We start from the raw sequence: 20,092 nt of genomic DNA, 5'->3' as shown, positions 1-20,092 counted from the left end.
AATCATTCAAGACCTTAATTTTAAATAAAATGCTATAAAATATAGGTATGGTCATTTAATGAAGGAAAACTGACTGCCAAAAGTTTTCCATATACTATTTATTGATCACAAAACAGAGAGTAATTCATTGTTTACATGCCATAACTTAGTATTTTGTAGTATAACCTCTTGCTTTAATTACTGCACTCATTCTTCCTTGGTGTCTGACGTCTAAGCTCAGCGGGCGCGATGATGTCACTACATGGCGCTCGCTGTGGCAATGAGGAGGAGAGACATGAATATTGTATTTTTTAAGTTGTGGTTGCCATAATACTGTATGGGAGGTGCAGTAAACTCTATGGAGGACTATGGGGAGTTAATTATACTGTACTAGATGGAGGCACGATGCTATTGCATCAACAGGGCGGTAATATCACGATGAGGGCAGGCTTTGCAGCGTTAAGAATCTCTCTCTCCATGTGCTCACTCACCTATCCACTCTCTGCTGACTTCTCCCATCTGTGCTCTCTTCTTTGACCTGTCTACCCCATGTGCTTTCTCCTTCCTGTGCTGTGTTCCCCCTCATGTGCTGTCCCGTTTCAGCTGTCTCCCCCTGTGCTTTGTCTCTCTCACCCCTGTGTGCTTTCTCTCTCTCCCATCTGCTGTCTTCTCCTCTCTCGTCATCTCTTCTTTGACCTGTGTACCCTATGTGCGCTCCTCTTTGTCTGCTATCTCTCTCCACCACTGTGCTGTCTTCTTCCCTCATGTTCATTGTCATTGGCGTACTTTTTAGGAGGAGCCATGTTGGCATTGATATTTGCTTTTTAACCCCTTAATGACCGCCAATACGTCTTTTAACTGACCTTAGATATAAGAGAATAGTATCCCCATACAGGTGACAATCCAGCATCTGTTGGTTGTACACTATAGCTGACAACTTGCTGTATCAGCCACGATCAGTATTTGCGCCTTCTAAATCTGTTTAACCCCTTAGATGCTGCTGTCAATAGTGACTACATCATTATAAATGGTTAACAGAGTGTGGGGGCTTCTTCTTTATCCCAATTGGTGCCCTCAGATCATGATTTTGTTGTCCTGATGTTTGCGATGGCAATTCATGACCAAATAGCGGCCTTAGAGTCTGCCGGCTATAGTAATCTGTTTAGAAGTTAGCAACATTTAGGTGGTAAAAATACACATTTTCATTTCTGTCATGCCATTTTGCATTAATTCCTGTAAAGCATCTGAAGGGTTAATAAACTACCTGACAGCAGTTTTCAATATGTTTAGGGGTGCTGTTTTTAAAATGGTATCACGTTTGGGGGTTTCCCAATATATGGGACCCCTAAAGTCACTTTAAACATGGATAAGTCCCTAAAAAAATAAATGTGGTAAATTTCTTTGAAAAAATGAAAAATTGCTGCTACATTTTTAAACCTCCTAAAATGCTAACAAAATAAAATAACATTTTACAAATGGTGCTGATGTAAAGCAGACATGTGGGAAATGTTATTTATTAATGGTTTGCTGTTGTATGACTATCTGGATTAAAGGGATAATCATTCAAATTTAGAAAATTGCTAATTTTTTAACATTTTTCTCAAATTTTTTATATTTTTTATAAATAAACACAAAAAATGTTGAACTAAATTTACCATTATCATAAAGTATAATGTGTCACGAAAAAACAATCTCAAAATCACTGGGATTTGTTGAAGCGTTGCAGAGTTATTACCACATAAAGTGACACTGGTCAGATTTCAAAAATTTGGCTCGGTCACTAAGGGGTTAAAGGGGTTTTCCCACGAATGAAAGTTCATTTTAAAAATTGTCTGTGTCTGACCATGTACAGAACATACCACAGCTCCTGGGCAGGGGAGGAAGCAAAAAACAATACTGACATTACAGCAGGAGATTGCAGAGGATACATTTTGTGAGGTTAAATATTGTATAAAAACAGTCAGTGAAAATATTTTACTTGACAAAATGAATCCTCTGTGATCCCCTGCTGTAATGTCAGTATTGTCTTTTGCTTCCTTCCCTGCCCAGGAGATGTGGTATGCTCCATACACGGTCAAACACAGTCAATTTTTAAAATTAACTTTCGTTTGTGGGAAAACCCCTTTAATGTGACCAGCTTCCTTTGCCTGTAGACACGTTGTGCATCTGTCACCGGGATCAGCCAAATGATTTGCGCAGGTGCAGTAAATCAGACCGCCTCCATCTTTGTACAGATAGCGGCGGTCACATTAAAACTGTGCATGTGCGCTTCCTGTACAAAGATGGTGGTGGTCAGTGAATCATTCGGCTAATCCCGATATTACAAGGTATGTATATATTAAGATGGAGGACTATAGGGAGTGCAGTATACTGTATGGAGGACAATGGGGAATGCATTATACTATATGGAGGACTGTGTGGAGTGCAGTATACTAAATGGAGGACTATGGGAAATGCAGTATACTTTATGGAGGACTGGGGAGTGCAGTACAATGTATGGAGGATAATTGGGAAGGAATCATACTGTATGGAGGACTATGGGGTGCATCATACTATATGGAGAGCTATGATGTAACCAGCATCCCTGCACGATTCCTCTTCCTCCTATGGGAGAGGACTATGGGAGTGCAGTATACTGTATGGAGGACTATGGGGATTGCATTATACTATATAGAGGACAATAGGGAGTGCAGTATACTGTATGGAGGACTATGGGGAGTGCATTATACTATATGGAGGACTATTGGAAGAGCACTTGAGTCGCCCCACGGGCTAGGGGTACTCGGTACCGGGTCCTGCGGTTCACAGAGGGATATCACGGTGGCTGCGACCCAGTCCGTGGCCCAGGGCGCCCATGTAAAAGGGGAAAGGTCTTTAAAGGGATAAAGTTTGTGTTCGTGACGCCACCTGTGGTATTCGGTCATGGTGACCGACGCTGCTTTAAGGGGTCCGCTGGGGTGATGTTATGGCAGCTAGATGGTATACCTTCCCACAGGTGAAGTATGTCCTCAGGGCTTCCCAATGTGTAGATGGTGGATGGTGAGAGGCGCAGAGAAGAACGAGGACACAAGGTTGCAGTCTCTTTACCTTTACTGAAGTACTGAAGACTTCAGCATCCACAGTCCAGGGCACTAGATCACAGGACAGGCAGAATCCGGCCGGTTTGGAGGCAAGTCCAGAGTCCCCCTATCCAGGTAGAAATCAGTAGCCATCTCCCTTGCGCTGCGGTGTTGTAGTTCCTTACTGCTTAAGGCTTCACATAAGGTCCTCACAACTGTTGTACGTGTTGTCTCTCTCTGTACCCCAACTAGGATAGGACAAACCCGTATGACTGGTGGCTTGAGGCGGTTTATAGGGACTCTATCATGCCCCAGCCTCTAAGGGGTGCCACCGTGCCACCTGGGTGTAGGGCGGAAAGGTAACATGAAATTAGCTGTCCTGCCGGTCTCTGGAGCAAAGCATAAAGTTCCTTACTCCCTCGGTGTTCCGGCTCCTGGGCTTCTGCGCCTCAGAAGGAGGCAGCCTGTGTAGGGCTGGTCCCCTTCTGGTATCCACTCCTTTCCTACGACTTCCTTGCACGCTCGCTGCAATACAATTCTACCTTCAATGCCTCTTTCTAGGAGCTGCAGCTCTGAAGGCATGCACAGCTCCGTGTCCTTCTCCTTTGCTCTCTGACAGGATCCCACCCCTGCCAGGGACCAACTAACTGAGTGGAGCTCAGCCAGCAACTGACTCACTTTCCCTACAGGCGACCAGTTTTACCAATGTGGGGAGTGACCTAATAAATAGGAGCAAGAGCTCCCCCTGGTGGCCTGGAGTATGAAATGTGTTGCATGTTTGTGATACCTGGATGCAGTTATCCTTCATTGCCTTCAAACGTAATATCACTCTCCCCGAGAGGAAAGCAATACAACTGCAACGACCAGGACCCTGGGGCGCCGCACACTATACTGTATGTAGAACTATGTTCAGTGCAGTATACTGTATGGAGGACTATGAGGAGTCCAGTATAATGTATGGAGGACAATGGGAAGTGAATCATACAGCATGGAGAACTATGGTGTGCATCATACTATATGGAGAGCTATGTTGTAATGACAGCTTCGGTGTTCCTGCACTATTCCTCTTCCTCCTCCTGATTTGCACTCACCCCTTCTGTTCCAGTCCTAGTCACATCTGCTTCCTCCCAGGGCCTGCACATCGCATGCAGGTCTCTTGGCAGTATGCTTAAGACATGCGTGAGTATTGTATTTATCTTTTAAGTTGTGTTGGCCATAATACTGTATGTAGGACTATGGGGGGGGGGGTACAATATACTGTATGGAGGACAATGGGGTGAGCATCATACTGTTTGGAGGACTATGGGGAGTGCAGTAAACTGTATGGACAACTCTTGGGAGAGCATTATACTGTATGGACGACTATGGGAAGTGCATTACACTGTATGGAGGACTATGTGGAGTGCAGTATACTGTATGGAGGACTATGGGGAATTCAGTATAATGTATGGAGGAATATGGGGATTGCATTAAACTATATAGAGGACAATAGGGAGTGCAGTATACTCTATGGAGGACTATGGGGAGTACATTATACTATATGGAGGACTATAGGCAGTGCAGTATACTGTATGAAGGACTTTAGGGAGTGCAGTATACTGTAAGATGGATTATGGGGAGTACACTATACTGTATAGAGGACAATATGGAGTGCATCATACTGTATGAAGGACTATGGGGTGCAACATATCATATGTAGAGCTATGTTGCAATGACAGTGCTGATGTCCCTGTATGATTAATCTCCCTTCTCCCGGTAGAAATATTGACATGCACTCACCTCTTTTCCAGTCACCGCCGGGTCTGCTTCCTCTCAGGAACTTCGCACAGTGCTTAGGGAACACGCGTGTACTCCCCGCTTCTTAAAGGGGCAGGGTGTTCGCTTCTGAAAAGTCCACCGCCAATAGCCAATAGTCTGATATTTCAGGCACCCTCCCCAATACGGAGGTGCCTTAGCAACTTTAGTCCTTAGTGTGTTACACATCCATTTTAGTTGTAAGGTCCCTGTACCCGTGCTCCCTACTCCTGTTCACCCTGTCAGTACCTGATCCTGCCCGTCCTCCTTATCATGTCCATTCTGTGATCCTGTGCCCCATCTGTTGCTGTGTTCCAGTTCCTGTCCTGACTACCCATCGTGCAGTATCCAACCCCCTGCTTTCCAGTTCCTCCGAGTCCAACCCTGCTCATGTACATCCCCTTAGGGGGTCTGCTGCTGTGACTCCGGAGTCTGTCCTGGAGTGGTTCCAGGCATCCACCTTAGTCCAAGTCTAAAGGTACCGTCACATTTAGAGATGCTGCAGCGATATAGACAACGATGCCGATCGCTGCAGCGTCGCTGTTTAGGTCGTTGTGTGGTCGCTGGAGAGCTGTCACACAGACAGCTCTCCAGCGACCAACGATGCCAAAGGCCCCGGGTAACCAGGGTAAACACTGGGTTACTAACGGCAGGGCCGCGCATAGTAACCCGATGTTTACCCTAGTTACCATTGTAAAAGTTAAAAAAAAACAAACAATACATACTTACATTCCGGTATCTGTCCCGCGCCGTCAGCTTCCCTGCACTGTGTCAGCGCCGGCCGGCCGTAAAGCGGAGCACAGCGGTGACGTCACCGCTGTGCTCTGCTTTACGGCCGGCCGGCGCTGACACAGTGCAGGGAAGCTGACGCCGGAGGACAGACACTGGAATGTAAGTATGTACTGTTTGTTTTTTTTAACTTTTACAATGATAACCAGGGTAAACATCGGGTTACTAAGTGCGGCCCTGTGCTTAGTAACCCGATGTTTACCCTGGTTATCAGTGAACACATCGCTGGATCGGCGTCACACACGCCGATTCCGCGATGTCAGCGGGTGATCAGCGACCAAATAAAGGTCCTGATCATTCCCAGCGACCAACGATCTCCCAGCACGGGCCTGATCGTTGGTCGCTGTCACGCATAACGATTTTGTTAACGATATCGTTGCTACGTCACAAAAAGCAACGATATCGTTAACGAAATCGTTATGTGTGAAGGTACCTTAACATACCATCAGAGGCTCTAGTGAAGCACCAGGTAGTTGCTTATTAATGCCCCTCCAGGCTCTCTCAGGACAGTGGCACAGTGGTTCCACAACCAGGGTGCATAACATATGTGAGGCCCATTATACTATATGGAGGGCTATATGGGGGCCATTATAACATTTGGAGGGCTATGTGGAAGCTTTTATACTTTATGGGGGGCTATGTACTGTAGTGGCGATTAGACTGTATGCAAGCAGTTATACATATATAACATATATATATATATATATATATATATATGTGGGAGCAATTACAATATTTAGAGGGCTATGTGGAAGCCTTTATATTTTATGGAGGGCTATGTACTGTAGTGGCGATTAGACTGTATGCAAGCAGTTATAGTGTGAATTTTTGTGTGCAGTCCATCACATTGTCTTGAGGGCTGTGTGGGGGCAATAGCACCGTTTGGAGGGATAGTGCGCGACATTATACAGTGGGGAGACATTATACTGTATGCAGGTCCATTTTACTGCATGGAGGGCTGTGTGGGGGTCACAGTTTTGGGATCATGCTGTGTTGGGGTCCGCATATTTAGCCAGTGGAGTTAATGTAGGACGCAGTTGGGTCATCATACTGCGCATGTGGAGGGTACTGTGAAGGAATTCACTGTGGGGATAACAATAGTGTTTATGGGGCACTTTTGTTGGCATCATACTTTATGGGTACAATGAAAGGGGAACCTAGGGCTTGCGTAAGAGGAACATCTATATATATATATATATATATATATATATATATATAATTGTCTAAGGGGTACTTCCGTCTGTTTGTCTGTAACTTCCGTCTGTTTGTCGCGGAAATCCCGGGTCGCTGATTGGTCGCGCCCGGCGGGCCACAACCAATCAGCGATATTGGGGCGGGATTTAAACACCTCTTCACTTTTTACTATTAATGCTGCCTATGCAGCATCAATAGTAAAAACATATAATGCTAAAAATAATAATAAAAAAACCAAACATTATATTCTGACTTTCCGGCGTCCGCGGCAGCCTTTCACGCTCCTCGTGACGCTCCGGTCCCAAGAATGCATTGCGGCAATGACTCAAGATCACGTAGCGGTCTCGCGACATGATGACATAGCGGTCTCGCGAGACCGCTACATCATCACGGGTTGTTGCCGCAAGGTATTACTGGGAACGGAGCGTCGCGAGGAGCATCGCTAAAGGCCTGGGCTGGATCCGGGGGCCACCTGAAGGTGAGTATATAACTATTTTTTATTTGATTTTTTTTTTAGCAGGGATAATGCCCATATTGCTATATACTACGTGGGCTGTGTTTTATACTGTGTGGCCTGTGTTATATACTGCGTGGCCTGTGTTATATACTGCGTGGGCTGTGTTATATACTGCGTGGCCTATGTTATATACTGCATGGGCTGTGTTATATACTGCGTGGGCTGTGTTATATACTACGTTGCTGTGCTATATACTACGTGGGCTGTGTTATATACTATGTGGCTGTGCAATATACTACGTGGGCTGTGCAATATACTACGTAGCTGTGCAATATACTACGTGGTTGTGCTATATACTACGTGGCTGTGCAATATACTACGTGGCAGTGCTATATACTACGTGGCTGTGTTATATACTATGTAGCTGTGTTATATACTACGTGGCTGTGCTATATACTACGTGGCTGTGCTATAAACTACGTGGGCTGTGGTTATATGCTACGTGGGCTGTGTTATATGCTACGTGGGCTGTGAGACTCTTTCGCCCAGGGCGCTCAAAAACCTGGAGCTGGACCTGGCTTCACTGATTAGTCGCACACAGCCGGTCGAACCCTGTGTATTCATTGCATTATTCTGAAATCTTCATAAACTGCAGTACATACATATTCTAGAATACCCGATGCGTTAGAATCGGGCCACCATCTGGTTACTTTATTAAGGTTGCAAAGTTGTGAGATATGCTCTTCTTTGATTCTACCGAATATATATATTTTTTAATATAGTGTACGCCCCTGCATGGGTCTAATCCTTATGCAGATCTGTGACATATCAACTGCACATCTGGAATAGGAATCCAAGTGTTCGCCATAGGAAAATCTGTGATGTGTGACCAAACCCTCTCTCTGTATGCATTACAAAGTCAGGGAAGATATATATCTTGGTACTGTGTTAGCCAGTAGATAGAAAAATATTTAGAATTGAGAGTCCTCAGTGGTTGATACCTTTAATGGCTAACTGAAAAGATGGTAACAAATTGCAAGCTTTCGAGACTACACAGGTCTCTTCATCAGGCAAAGACTAAAAAAAAATTCTGAATAATCACATATTTATGCACAACATAAGAGAAAAAAAATCAAAAAGGGGGAAAACCATGGATAAGACAGGTGACATGAAGCAGAATTATCATGAGTGATAAACAGTTATGTCCATAAATATTGAGGCGGCTCTTAGATAAGGAATGTTTTATTGTCCTCTGATTAGGGTCTCTGTTGTGATGACCCCTCATAGTCTGAGGGGCAAGTTCCTTAGTTGATGTAAAAAGACATAAATTCATGCGACACATTCATTCCTGCAGTGAGAGTGTCAAAGGTCATCATCAGTTTATATTCCCAGACTCTTCAGACAGACAGAGAGACAGAAAAGTCTGGGAATATAAACGGATGACGACCTTTGACACTCTCACTGCAGGAATGAATGTGTCGCATGGATTTATGTCTTTTTAAATCAACTAAGGAACTTGCCCCTCAGACTATGAGGAGTCATCACAACAGAGACCCTAGAGGACAATAAAACATTCCTTATCTAAGAGATGGCCCAATATTTATGGACATAACTGTTTATCACTCATGATAATTCTGCTTCACCTGTCTTATCCATGGTTTTCCCCCTTTTTGATTTTTTTTTCTCTATGGTGTGCATAAATATGTGATTCTTCAGAATTTGTTTTAGTCTTTGCCTGATGAAGAGACCTGTGTAGTCTCGAAAGCTTGCAATTAAAGGGACACTGTCACCTGAATTTGGAGGGAACAATCTTCAGCCATGGAGGTGGGGTTTTTGGGTGTTTGATTCACCCTGTCCTTACCCGCTGGCTGCATGCTGGCTGCAATATTGGATTGAAGTTCATTCTCTGTCCTCCATAGTACACGCCTGCGCTGTGCAAGATTGCCTTGTGCAGGCATGTACTACGGAGGACAGAGAATGAACTTCAATCCAATATTGCAGCCAGCACGCAGTCAGCGGGTAAGGAAAGGGTGAATCAAACACCCAAAAACCCCGCCTCCATGGCTGAAGATTGTTCCCTCCAAATTCAGGTGACAGTGTCCCTTTAAAAGGTATCAACCACTGAGGACTCTCAATTCTAAATATTTTTTTAAAGTCATGGAAATCATTCTAAAGGCTAGGTTCACATTGCGTTAGTGCAATCCGTTTAGCGCATACGCTAACGGAATGCGCTAACGCAATGTCCAAAAAGTGATCGCATTTGGCGATCCCGCTAGCGCAGATGCCTGATAAGTATAACTGTAACTAGAGGCAGTGGCGTAGGAAGGGGGGTGCGGGGGGGCGGTCCGCCCCGGGCGGCACAATGCGGGGGGCGGCCGGCGCTGCAGGAGAAAGGAAAAAAAGACGCCCCTTTAAATCTTCGGGCGGCGCCGTCCGCCGCCGCGACCAGGCTCCCCCCACCCCCGGGCCCCCGCCCCCCGCTCTAATACTCACCTCTCCTGGTTCCTGCGGCGCCGGCAGCTACAGCGCCCTCTGACTCTGCGACGTCTCAGAGCAGAGGGCGCGATGACGTCACTACTGTGCGGAGAGACGCTGACTGCACCGGACCTGCGCTAGGAACGGGAGAGGTGAGGATTTTACTTTTTTTTTTTTTTTTATTTATGTCTGACTCTGGGGGCAATGCTGGAGACCATTGGGCAGATTGCTGGACACACCGGGGCAATACTGGAGACCATGGGGTAGATTGCTGGACACACTGGGGCAATACTGGAGACCATGGGGCAGATTGCTGGACACACTGGGGCAATACTGGAGACCATGGGGCAGATTGCTGGACACACCGGGGCAATACTGGAGACCATGGGGTAGATTGCTGGACACACTGGGGCAATACTGGAGACCATGGGGCAGATTGCTGGACACACTGGGGCAATACTGGAGACCATGGGGCAGATTGCTGGACACACTGGGGCAATACTGGAGACCATGGGGCAGAATGCTGGACACACTGGGGCAGATTGCTGGACACACTGGGGGTAATATGCTGGACACAATGGGGGTAATATGCTGGACACACTGGGGTAGATTGCTGGACAACATGGGGGTAATATACTGGACACACTGGGGCAGATTGCTGGACACACTGGGGGCAGGACTTGGGGCATGATTGGAGACATGGGGCATGATTGGAGACATGGGGCATGATTGGAGACACGGGGCAGGATTGGAGACACGGGGCAGGATTGGATCATGGGGCAGGACGGATACGATGGAGGCTGGTGGGGCAGGATGGGGAGATCATATGGGGCAGGATGGGGAGATCATATGGGGCAGGATGGGGAGATCATATGGGGCAGGATGGGGAGATCATATGGGGCAGGATGGGGAGATCATATGGTGTAGAATGGATAGTCATGAGGGCAGGATACGAGAACATATGGCTGGAGCCAGGAATGAGATAAACGGGGCCAGGGTGGGGAATAGTGTTACCATAGGGGCTAATTAAGGGATATTATTACTGCAGTGATGTATTTATTTTATTTTTTGAGTATACTGTTTTAAATGGGGGGGCGGTACTGTTATTGTGCAGAGTGACACTATATCGCCTTTTTGTCTTCATGTGGTGTAATGTAGAAGTTGTGAAAAATTAAGTAATGTGTTCTGCAAGCGGAGCTCGAGATAACTGTGTTATTTCCTGCAGAAACGAGTCCTGGCTGGAAGGAATGATGGCTGTCTGTGCTGGATGAAAGATGAAGGACTTCACCTAGAGACGTCACTGGTGAGTCAGTGTTACCTATACACTGACACTATACACTGTATACTATATACAGAGGTCCTGTGTACAATGTCACCGGTGATCACTGTATTACCTCTACACAGACACTGCATACTAAGTACAGATCTCCTGTGAATACTGGCACTTATGGTGATAGTATTGTGGGTTTTTTTTTTTATTACTGATCAGTATTGTAGTATTCAGTCACTATGTGGTGGTAATATGTGGTCTGGAAATGGTGCGGTGGTATTTGTCCCTTGTATGTAGTATTATTCGGTCACTATGTGGTCTGGTCACGGTGTGGTGGTATTAAGTCACAGGTTTGGCATGTGGGGGTGACACCATTAGGCCCAGTTTAAAGGGAACCTGTCACCCCGTTTTTTGAGATTGAGCTATAAATACTGTTAAATAGGGCCTGCGCTGTGTGTTCCTATAGTGTATGTAGTGTACCCCGATTCCCCATGTATGCTGAGAAATAACTTACCAAAGTCGCCGTTTTCGCCTGTCAATCAGGCTGGTCAGGTCGGGAGGGCGTGGTGACATCGCTGGTTCTTCCTCAGCTTTACGTTGGTGGCGTAGTGGCGTAGTGGTGAAGACACAGCGCGCGATCTGCGCTGTCATCCCTTTCGTCGGTAGGGGCGGCCATCTTCCTGGGGCCGCGCGTGCGCAGATCGAGTGCTCTGCTGCACGGGGCTTCAGGAAAATGGCCGCGGGATGCCGCGCGTGCGCATTAGAGATCGCGGCGGCCATTTTCCCAAAGCCGAGTTTGCATCTCGGCTTTGGGAAAATGGCCGCCGCGATCTCTAATGCGCACGCGCGGCATCCCGCGGCCATTTTCCTGAAGCCCCGTGCAGCAGAGCACTCGATCTGCGCACGCGCGGCCCCAGGAAGATGGCCGCCCCCACCGACGAAAGGGATGACAGCGCAGATCGCGCGCTGTGTCTTCACCACTACGCCACTAACGTAAAGCTGAGGAAGAACCAGCGATGTCACCACGCCCTCCCGACCTGACCAGCCTGATTGACAGGCGAAAACGGCGACTTTGGTAAGTTATTTCTCAGCATACATGGGGAATCGGGGTACACTACATACACTATAGGAACACACAGCGCAGGCCCTATTTAACAGTATCTATAGCTCAATCTCAAAAAACGGGGTGACAGGTTCCCTTTAAGTTCTACAAAACAGGAAAACCATTTTTGGTAACCTTCGTGTGTATTGAGCTGGGGGGGGGGCGCCAAACTCGGGAACAGCCCCGGGCGGCAAAAGCTCTAGCTACGCCTCTGACTAGAGGGGAAGAGGAATTTCCCTAAACTCCATAGCCAAGCGACCCACCAGTGTCTTCTTCTCACATGCAAACTTAAAGATCTGCAGCGCGTAGTTCATAGTCCAGATGTCTCCAGCAGAGCAGCTACAGCAGTGATATTGAGTGTGAACACACGTATAGCTGAGTGTGGGCTGGGTTTGGCAGCAGATGACAGCGCTGGCAGCACTAGTGCTGAGGTGGACACGCTCACTCACACACACACAGCAGCCCCGCAGGCTCCCGGGAGCATCAATGAGTGAAGGTGTTCTGGGCGGGGACATACAGGCAGGGGGCGGGAGTACGGGTGGGCGGGGTATGCGGTTCCTCCCCTCTCTCTTAGCCCCCGTCTCACCGCTCTCGGTCCTCTTCTCCTGGCAGCTGTCACCTTCCCTCCATCCCGTGTGCACCATGTTCCGGGCTCCTCTCCTGCTGCTGCTCCTCTTCTCCTCCTCTGCACTGATCCGGGCGGACGCCGAGGAGGAGGACACTGAGAATGGCACCGAGCTGGTGATTGAGACACTGGTGAGTACAGGGGGCACCGGTGCACGTGTAATGTCACCCACAGGTGGCAGCTGCCAGATCCCCCTACACACCCCAGTGCCTTAACTCCCCCACTATACACACCAGCCCTATATCCCCCTGTACCATACCCACTACACACTTGGCACTGTACCCCGGTACTACACCATATGCCCCGGGCAGTATCTGCCCACATACCGGGCCGCCAGGCTCCCTGCTCCTGCAGACACAATGGTACTTGTATGCAGCCACTTATGTGCCCGCAGTGCCATGGTCCATTTACTGCTCATCTGTATGCCCAGTGTATGTGTGTGTGGTCATCGACCCATCTGCCACCTGCTCTGTGTGCCCCCTCTGTGCCCATTCTCTCTGGTGTTGTACCCCCTCTGTGGCAATTCTCTACTGTGCCCATTCTCTGTTGTACCCACTCTGTGCCCATTCTCTGCTGCGCCGCATCTGTGCCCATTCTCTCTTGTGCCCCCTATGTGCCCATTCTCTGCTGTACCCCCTCTGTGCCCATTCTCTCTTGTGCCCCCTCTGTGCTCATTCTCTGCTGTACCCCCTCTGTGCCCATTCTCTCTTGTGCCCCCTCTGTGCTCATTCTCTGCTGCACCCCCTCTGTGCCCATTCTCTGCTGCGCCCCCTCTGTGCCCATTCTCTGCTGCGCCCCCTCTGTGCCCATTCTGTACCCATTTTCTGCTGCGCCCCCTCTGTACCCATTCTCTCCTGTACCCCCTCTGTACCCATTCTCTGCTGTACCCCCTCTGTACCCATTCTCTGCTGTACCCCCTCTGTGGCCATTCTCTGCTGTGCCCCCTCTGTGCTCATCATGTCTGGTATTGTGCCATCTGTGTCCCTGTGATATTGTGCACCTTTATGTTTATTCTCTCTTGTGTTGCCCCCACAACCACCACTTTGTGTCCATCTTTTACTGTATTGTCCTCATCCTCTAAAGTGTTGTGCTGACCGTACTGGTACTGAGTCCCCTCTGTGCCATCCTCTCTAGTGTTGCCCACCCACCTGTTTCCATCCAAACTGGTGCTGTGCCCGGTCTGTGCCCATTCTCTCTGGTGTTGTGCCCGTTCTGTGCCCATTCTCTCTGGTGTTGTGCCCATTCTCTCTGGTGTTGTGCCCGTTCTGTGCCCATTCTATCTGGTGTTGTGCCCATTCTCTCTGGTGTTGTGCCCGTTCTGTGCCCATTCTATCTGGTGTTGTGTCCGGTCTGAGCCCATTCTCTCTCGTGTTGTGCCCGGTCTGAGCCCATTCTCTCTGGCGTTGTGCCCGGTCTGAGCCCATTCTCTCTGGCGTTGTGCCCGGTCTGAGCCCATTCTCTCTGGTGTTGTGCCCGGTCTGAGCCCATTCTCTCTCGTGTTGTGCCCGGTCTGAGCCCATTCTCTCTGGTGTTGTGCCCGGTCTGAGCCCATTCTCTCTCGTGTTGTGCCCGGTCTGAGCCCATTCTCTCTGGCGTTGTGCCCGGTCTGAGCCCATTCTCTCTGGTGTTGTGTCCGTTCTGTGCCCATTCTCTCTGGTGTTGTGTCCGTTCTGTGCCCATTCTCTCTGGTGTTGTGTCCGTTCTGTGCCCATTCTCTCTGGTGTTGTGTCCGTTCTGTGCCCATTCTCTCTGGTGTTGTGCCCGTTCTGTGCCCATTCTCTCTGGTGTTGTGCCCATTCTCTCTGGTGTTGTGCCCGTTCTGTGCCCATTCTATCTGGTGTTGTGCCCGTTCTGAGCCTATTCTCTCTGGTGTTGTGCCCGGTCTGAGCCCATTCTCTCTCGTGTTGTGCCCGGTCTGAGCCCATTCTCTCTGGCGTTGTGCCCGGTCTGAGCCCATTCTCTCTGGTGTTGTGTCCGTTCTGTGCCCATTCTCTCTGGTGTTGTGTCCGTTCTGTGCCCATTCTCTCTGGTGTTGTGTCCGTTCTGTGCCCATTCTCTCTGGTGTTGTGTCCGTTCTGTGCCCATTCTCTCTGGTGTTGTGCCCGGTCTGAGCCCATTCTCTCTGGTGTTGTGTCCATTCTGTGCCCATTCTCTCTGGTGTTGTGTCCGTTCTGTGCCCATTCTCTCTGGTGTTGTGCCCATTCTCTCTGGTGTTGTGCCCGTCTGTCCCCATTTTCTCTCGTGTTGTGCCCGGTCTGAGCCCATTCTCTCTGGCGTTGTGCCCGGTCCCATTCTCTCTGGCGTTGTGCCCGTTCTCTCTCGTGTTGTGCCCGGTCTGAGCCCATTCTCTCTGGTGTTATGCCCGTTTTGTGCCCATTCTCTCTGGTGTTGTGCCCATTTTCTCTGGTGTTGTGTCCGTTCTGTGCCCATTCTCTCTGGTATTATGCCCGTTTTGTGCTCATTCTCTCTGGTGTTGTGCCCATTCTCTCTGGTGTTGTGCCTGTTCTGTGCCCATTCTCTCTGGTGTTGTGCCCGTTCTGTGCCCATTCTCTCTGGTGTTGTGCCCATTCTCTCTGGTGCTGTGTCCGTTCTGTGCCCATTCTCTCTGGTGTTGTGCCCGTTCTGTGCCCATTCTCTCTGGTGTTGTGCCCGTTCTGTGCCCATTCTCTCTGGTGCTGTGTCCGTTCTGTGCCCATTCTCTCTGGTGTTGTGCCCGTTCTGTGCCCATTCTCTGGTGTTGTGCCCGTTCTGTGCCCATTCTCTCTGGTGCTGTGCCCGTTCTCTCTGTTGTTGTGCCCGTTCTGTGCCCATTCTTTCTGGTGTTGTGCCCGTTCTGTGCCCATTCTCTCTGGTGTTGTGCCCGTTCTGTGCCCATTCTCTGGTGTTGTGCCCGTTCTGTGCCCATTCTCTGGTGTTGTGCCCGTTCTGTGCCCATTCTCTCTGGTGCTGTGCCCATTCTCTGGTGTTGTGCCCGTTCTGTGCCCATTCTCTCTGGTGCTGTGCCCATTCTCTGGTGTTGTGCCCGTTCTGTGCCCATTCTCTCTGGTGCTGTGCCCATTCTCTGGTGTTGTGCCCGTTCTGTGCCCATTCTCTCTGGTGTTGTGCCCGTTCTGTGCCATTCTCTCTGGTGTTGTGCCCGTTCTGTGCCATTCTCTCTGGTGTTGTGCCCGTTCTGTGCCCATTCTCTGGTGTTGTGCCCGTTCTGTGCCCATTCTCTGGTGTTGTGCCCGTTCTGTGCCCATTCTCTCTGGTGTTGTGCCCGTTCTGTGCAATTCTCTCTGGTGTTGTGCCCGTTCTGTGCCATTCTCTCTGGTGCTGTGCCCATTCTCTCTGGTGTTGTGCCCGTTCTGTGCCATTCTCTCTGGTTCTGTGCCCATTCTCTGGTGTTGTGCCCGTTCTGTGCCATTCTCTCTGGTGCTGTGCCCATTCTCTCTGGTGTTGTGCCCGTTCTGTGCCATTCTCTCTGGTTCTGTGCCCATTCTCTGGTGTTGTGCCCGTTCTGTGCCATTCTCTCTGGTGCTGTGTCCCCGGTGTCTCCTCTTGATGTCAGCCCTTTCTCTCTTTGTACAGGTGAAGCCGGAGTCGTGTGTGGACACTGTGGAGTGGGGAGACACCATCCAGCTCCACTACACGGTGAGTACCCGGTCTCTGCTCCTCGGTAACATCTGTAACAACAATCCCACGTCAGCACTCGGCCCGGCCTGCACACCCCGGGGGAGGGGACCGTGCGACTGGGGGCGGAGAGCCCGCACACTGGAGCTCCACGTCACAGCAGAGGAGAGCCAGCACTAGGTACTACACTTCTCTGTCACACTCGTGTCTGCCGCGTGGATGCACATTCCTCACTGAAAACAGCGGGAAAGATATGTACGAGAGCTGAGGAGAATGGAGCCGCATGCAAACCAATCAGATCACGGCTTTCATTGTGAATCCTCACATGTAGGGTGAGAGTAGGAATCCTATTGGTTGCATGCTCACATGCATTACGTTTTGTTTACATTATTTTTTAACCTCTTCCCACAGAGGCTAATTTTCATTTATCCATCTTTTCATCCCCCTATAAGAGCCATAACCTATTTTAACTTTAGCAGTATGAGAGATTATTTTTTTGCAGTCGAATTTATACTTTTGAATAAGACTATTCATTTTACTACTGATAATGTGTGCAAACTGTAAAGCGCTGCGGAATATGTTAGCGCTATATAAAAATAAAGATTATTATTATTACTGTGCAATGTACGGAAAGCCAAGCTTGGGGTGAAACGGTGAAAACAACCCACAATTCCACCATTATTTTTATTTTTTGGCTTTATTTTATGCCGTTCATTCTGTAATAGTCCCATAACAATATTATTCTTCATATCACTATGATTATGGCGACGCTAAACTGAAATACAGTAGTTTGGGTTATTATTTTAGCGGTTAAGAAAAATTTGCCTTGTGACGCCATTTTCTATTTTCCGTCCATGCAGCTGTGTGGCGAGCTGTCGTTATTATTGATCCTATTTCGGGGTACAGACGATGTTTTGAACACTTTTTAATTCATACATTTGTACGAGTTTCTTACGCCCTACAGCGGTGCCGATGATAGAACACCAGAAAAAAAAAGTCATACCAGATCATGTCACGTTTTGAGAAAAAAAAATCACAGGACCCCAGAAAAACGTCACAAGCAAATACTTCTATCTAATATATAATTGCCTAGAATACTACTTCCTGCAATTTGTGCCAACTTCCATGGCTTTGTCCGGAGCTAATGTCCGGAGATTAATTGCCTAGAATACTACTTCCTGCAATTTGTGCCAACTTCCGTGGCTTTGTCCGCAGCTAATGTCCGGAGCTAATGTGCGGAGCTAATGTCCGGAGCTAATGTCCGGAGCTAATGTCCGGAGCTAATGTCCGGAGATAATGTCCGGAGCTAATGTCCGGAGCTAATGTCCGGAGATTAATTGCCTAGAATACTACTTCCTGCAATTTGTGCCAACTTCCGTGGCTTTGTCCGGAGATAATGTCCGGAGCTAATGTCCGGAGCTAATGTCCGGAGCTAATGTCCGGAGATAAGTGACGTCAACAGTGTCCAGTGTCTGATTGGTTGCCGCCTGCTGCGAGCGACCAATCAGAAACGTGCCGTACTGTGACACACTCCGCCCGCCATTTTGGTGTGATTTTTGAATTTTTACCTCACAGCAAGTTTCTACTGCGTGGAGGCGGGCCCAGTGACGTTGCTCTTCAAGCTCCTGCCGAATTTCGTCAAAAAAATGATAATACCATTTACCAAAACTATATATATTTAGTTGTGAAGTGGTTCAGTGACATTTTCACACCAATTTTGAACTTTTGTTTGGTGTTTTCTCCATATACTGCCTATTATTTTTGTTCTTTTTTACTATTATTTATTAATTGTATTATTCTTACATTTGAATAAATAAAGTATATATGGATTCTAGACTCCCGATTCTTTAGAATCGGGCTGCCATCTAGTGTTAATATAGACCTTTGGGAACATTTGCCCATAACACTTTTTGGGGAAACCATTCATGGAAAAATACCACAACTTTTCCCCAAAAAACCGCTGTTTGTAAAACCATTGACTTGCGCATGAGCCATAATCCAGAGAACCCAAACTCGTTATTTCCTTCACCAATGGTTTTGGTTTTTCTTCCAAAATCCTTTGAACCATGAGAAAACTCTTGAACTAGCACATTGACTTACATTGGTCTGTGTACAGACTTTATAATGACCAGAATTACCTTCTTTCAAAAGAAGCCTAGGGAGGGGTATGGTTCACACGACCTTTCTTCAGGCAAGATTGGAGCTGCTTCGCTTCAAAGACCACCAAAAAAGTGTTCAGAAACCACTAAAAAGAATCTTACTAATAATTTCTACGTAAAAAACGTCTTGCCGTGCATATGTTCAGGCTTTTAAGAGCCTTTTAGTCATTTCAAGTGTCCAAAGATACCAAGCAGTTAAAAGTAGTGAGTGGACTGTGTTTCAGGAGTTTTCCCCTTGGACGACGCTTCAGACTTTACAATATAAGTGAATGAGAAGGCAAAAAAAAATAAACACGGTAGACGCCTAGGCATCTTTTGGAGGGTTTTGTGAGCGTTTCCACCAAAAGGAAGCCCCACAAAAAATACTTAAGAAAATGTCCCCAAAAAAGGTTTACAAGTCGCTTCAGGAAACACCTGATAATATGCGCAAAAAGACGCTTTGGGCTACTTTCACACCATGAGCTTTTGCTGAGTTTTTGATGTTGCAGATTTCCTGCACCATTTCTGCAGCCATTGCGTACAATAGGGTACTTGAATTTTTTGGAAAATACGCATTATAAAAACTCGCCGTTGGAACGTAGCCTTGCTATAAAAAAAGATGTTTAAAAAAAAAATTCCTGAAGCGGTTTCTGCTTCAAATCGTCATCGGTTCCCCATCTGGGAAAAAAAGTCCTGTGCACATACCCCTAGGGGTCATTCAGTATGGGTGAAGATATTTTTGGGTCCTATGTTATAGAGATCACACACAGACCAACGCAAGTGAATGCTCTAATTCTCATGAACATTTTACTCAGCAAAAATCCAGCGTGCAGTATATTCTGACTCGTTTTTAAGATCAGACTCGCCCATTAAATTCAATAGATGCTTAAAAATACAGATGCCGTATGAACATCATGAATATAGTAAAGAACAGACATAATAGTGACATACGGGCGTTTTAACCGGTCTCACAGAACATCGTATGTATGAAAAGCAGACAATTTATTCATAGGTTCATCTGCACCCGGACTGATATACTTGTTAGGCTGGTTTCACGCATCCTGATATTTCCGGTACCGGTAAACTCTGTACCGGAGATATCCGTGTCTGTGTGCTACATCCAAGTGGCAACCGTGTGCCACATCAGGACCACACGGACAGCCGCCAGGAAGCAGCGCTACAGTAAGCGCTGTTCCCCTGCGTGTGGTGCTGAAGCCTGCTGTCATCCGTTCTCCCATGCTCGGCCGGCGAGCAGCGCGAGCAGGGGAAAGGGAATGAAAGAAAAAAACAACGTGGGGTCCCCCTATATTTTACAACCATCCCGGCAAAACTCACAGGTTTCGGCTGCTATTCTCAGGCTGGTAAGGGGTCATGGATATGCCCCCAGCCTAAAAAAGTAGCCCGCAGCTGCCCAGAAAAGGCACATCTATTAGATGCGCCAATTTTGGAGCTTTGCCCGGTTCTTCCCACTTGCCCTGTAGCAGTGGCAAGTGGGGTAATGAGAGGTTAATGTCACCTTCCTATTGTAAGGTGACATTAAGCCAGCTTAGTAATGGAGAGGTGTCAATAAGACACCTATCCATTACTACTCCTAGAGT

The 20,092-nt window shown here is 47.8% G+C and overlaps 1 protein-coding gene across 1 annotated transcript in view; it reads left to right on the top strand.

The window, feature by feature from the left end:
* The first annotated feature begins 12,687 nt into the window (after positions 1-12,687).
* The window catches only part of FKBP11 (FKBP prolyl isomerase 11), a 107,581-nt gene continuing 100,176 nt past the window's right edge, over positions 12,688-20,092 (top strand). Inside the window, exons 1-2 of the mRNA XM_069758341.1 lie at positions 12,688-12,875; positions 16,315-16,377. Coding sequence (XP_069614442.1) covers positions 12,762-12,875; positions 16,315-16,377 — 177 coding nt within the window. The 5' untranslated portion in view covers positions 12,688-12,761. The remainder of the gene's footprint in view (positions 12,876-16,314; positions 16,378-20,092) is intronic.

Source organism: Ranitomeya imitator, chromosome 3, assembly GCF_032444005.1.
Source record: "Ranitomeya imitator isolate aRanImi1 chromosome 3, aRanImi1.pri, whole genome shotgun sequence".
Lineage (NCBI taxonomy): Eukaryota > Metazoa > Chordata > Amphibia > Anura > Dendrobatidae > Ranitomeya > Ranitomeya imitator.
Note: the sequence above shows the minus strand (reverse complement) of the source record. Positions and strands in the feature narration are given on the sequence as shown.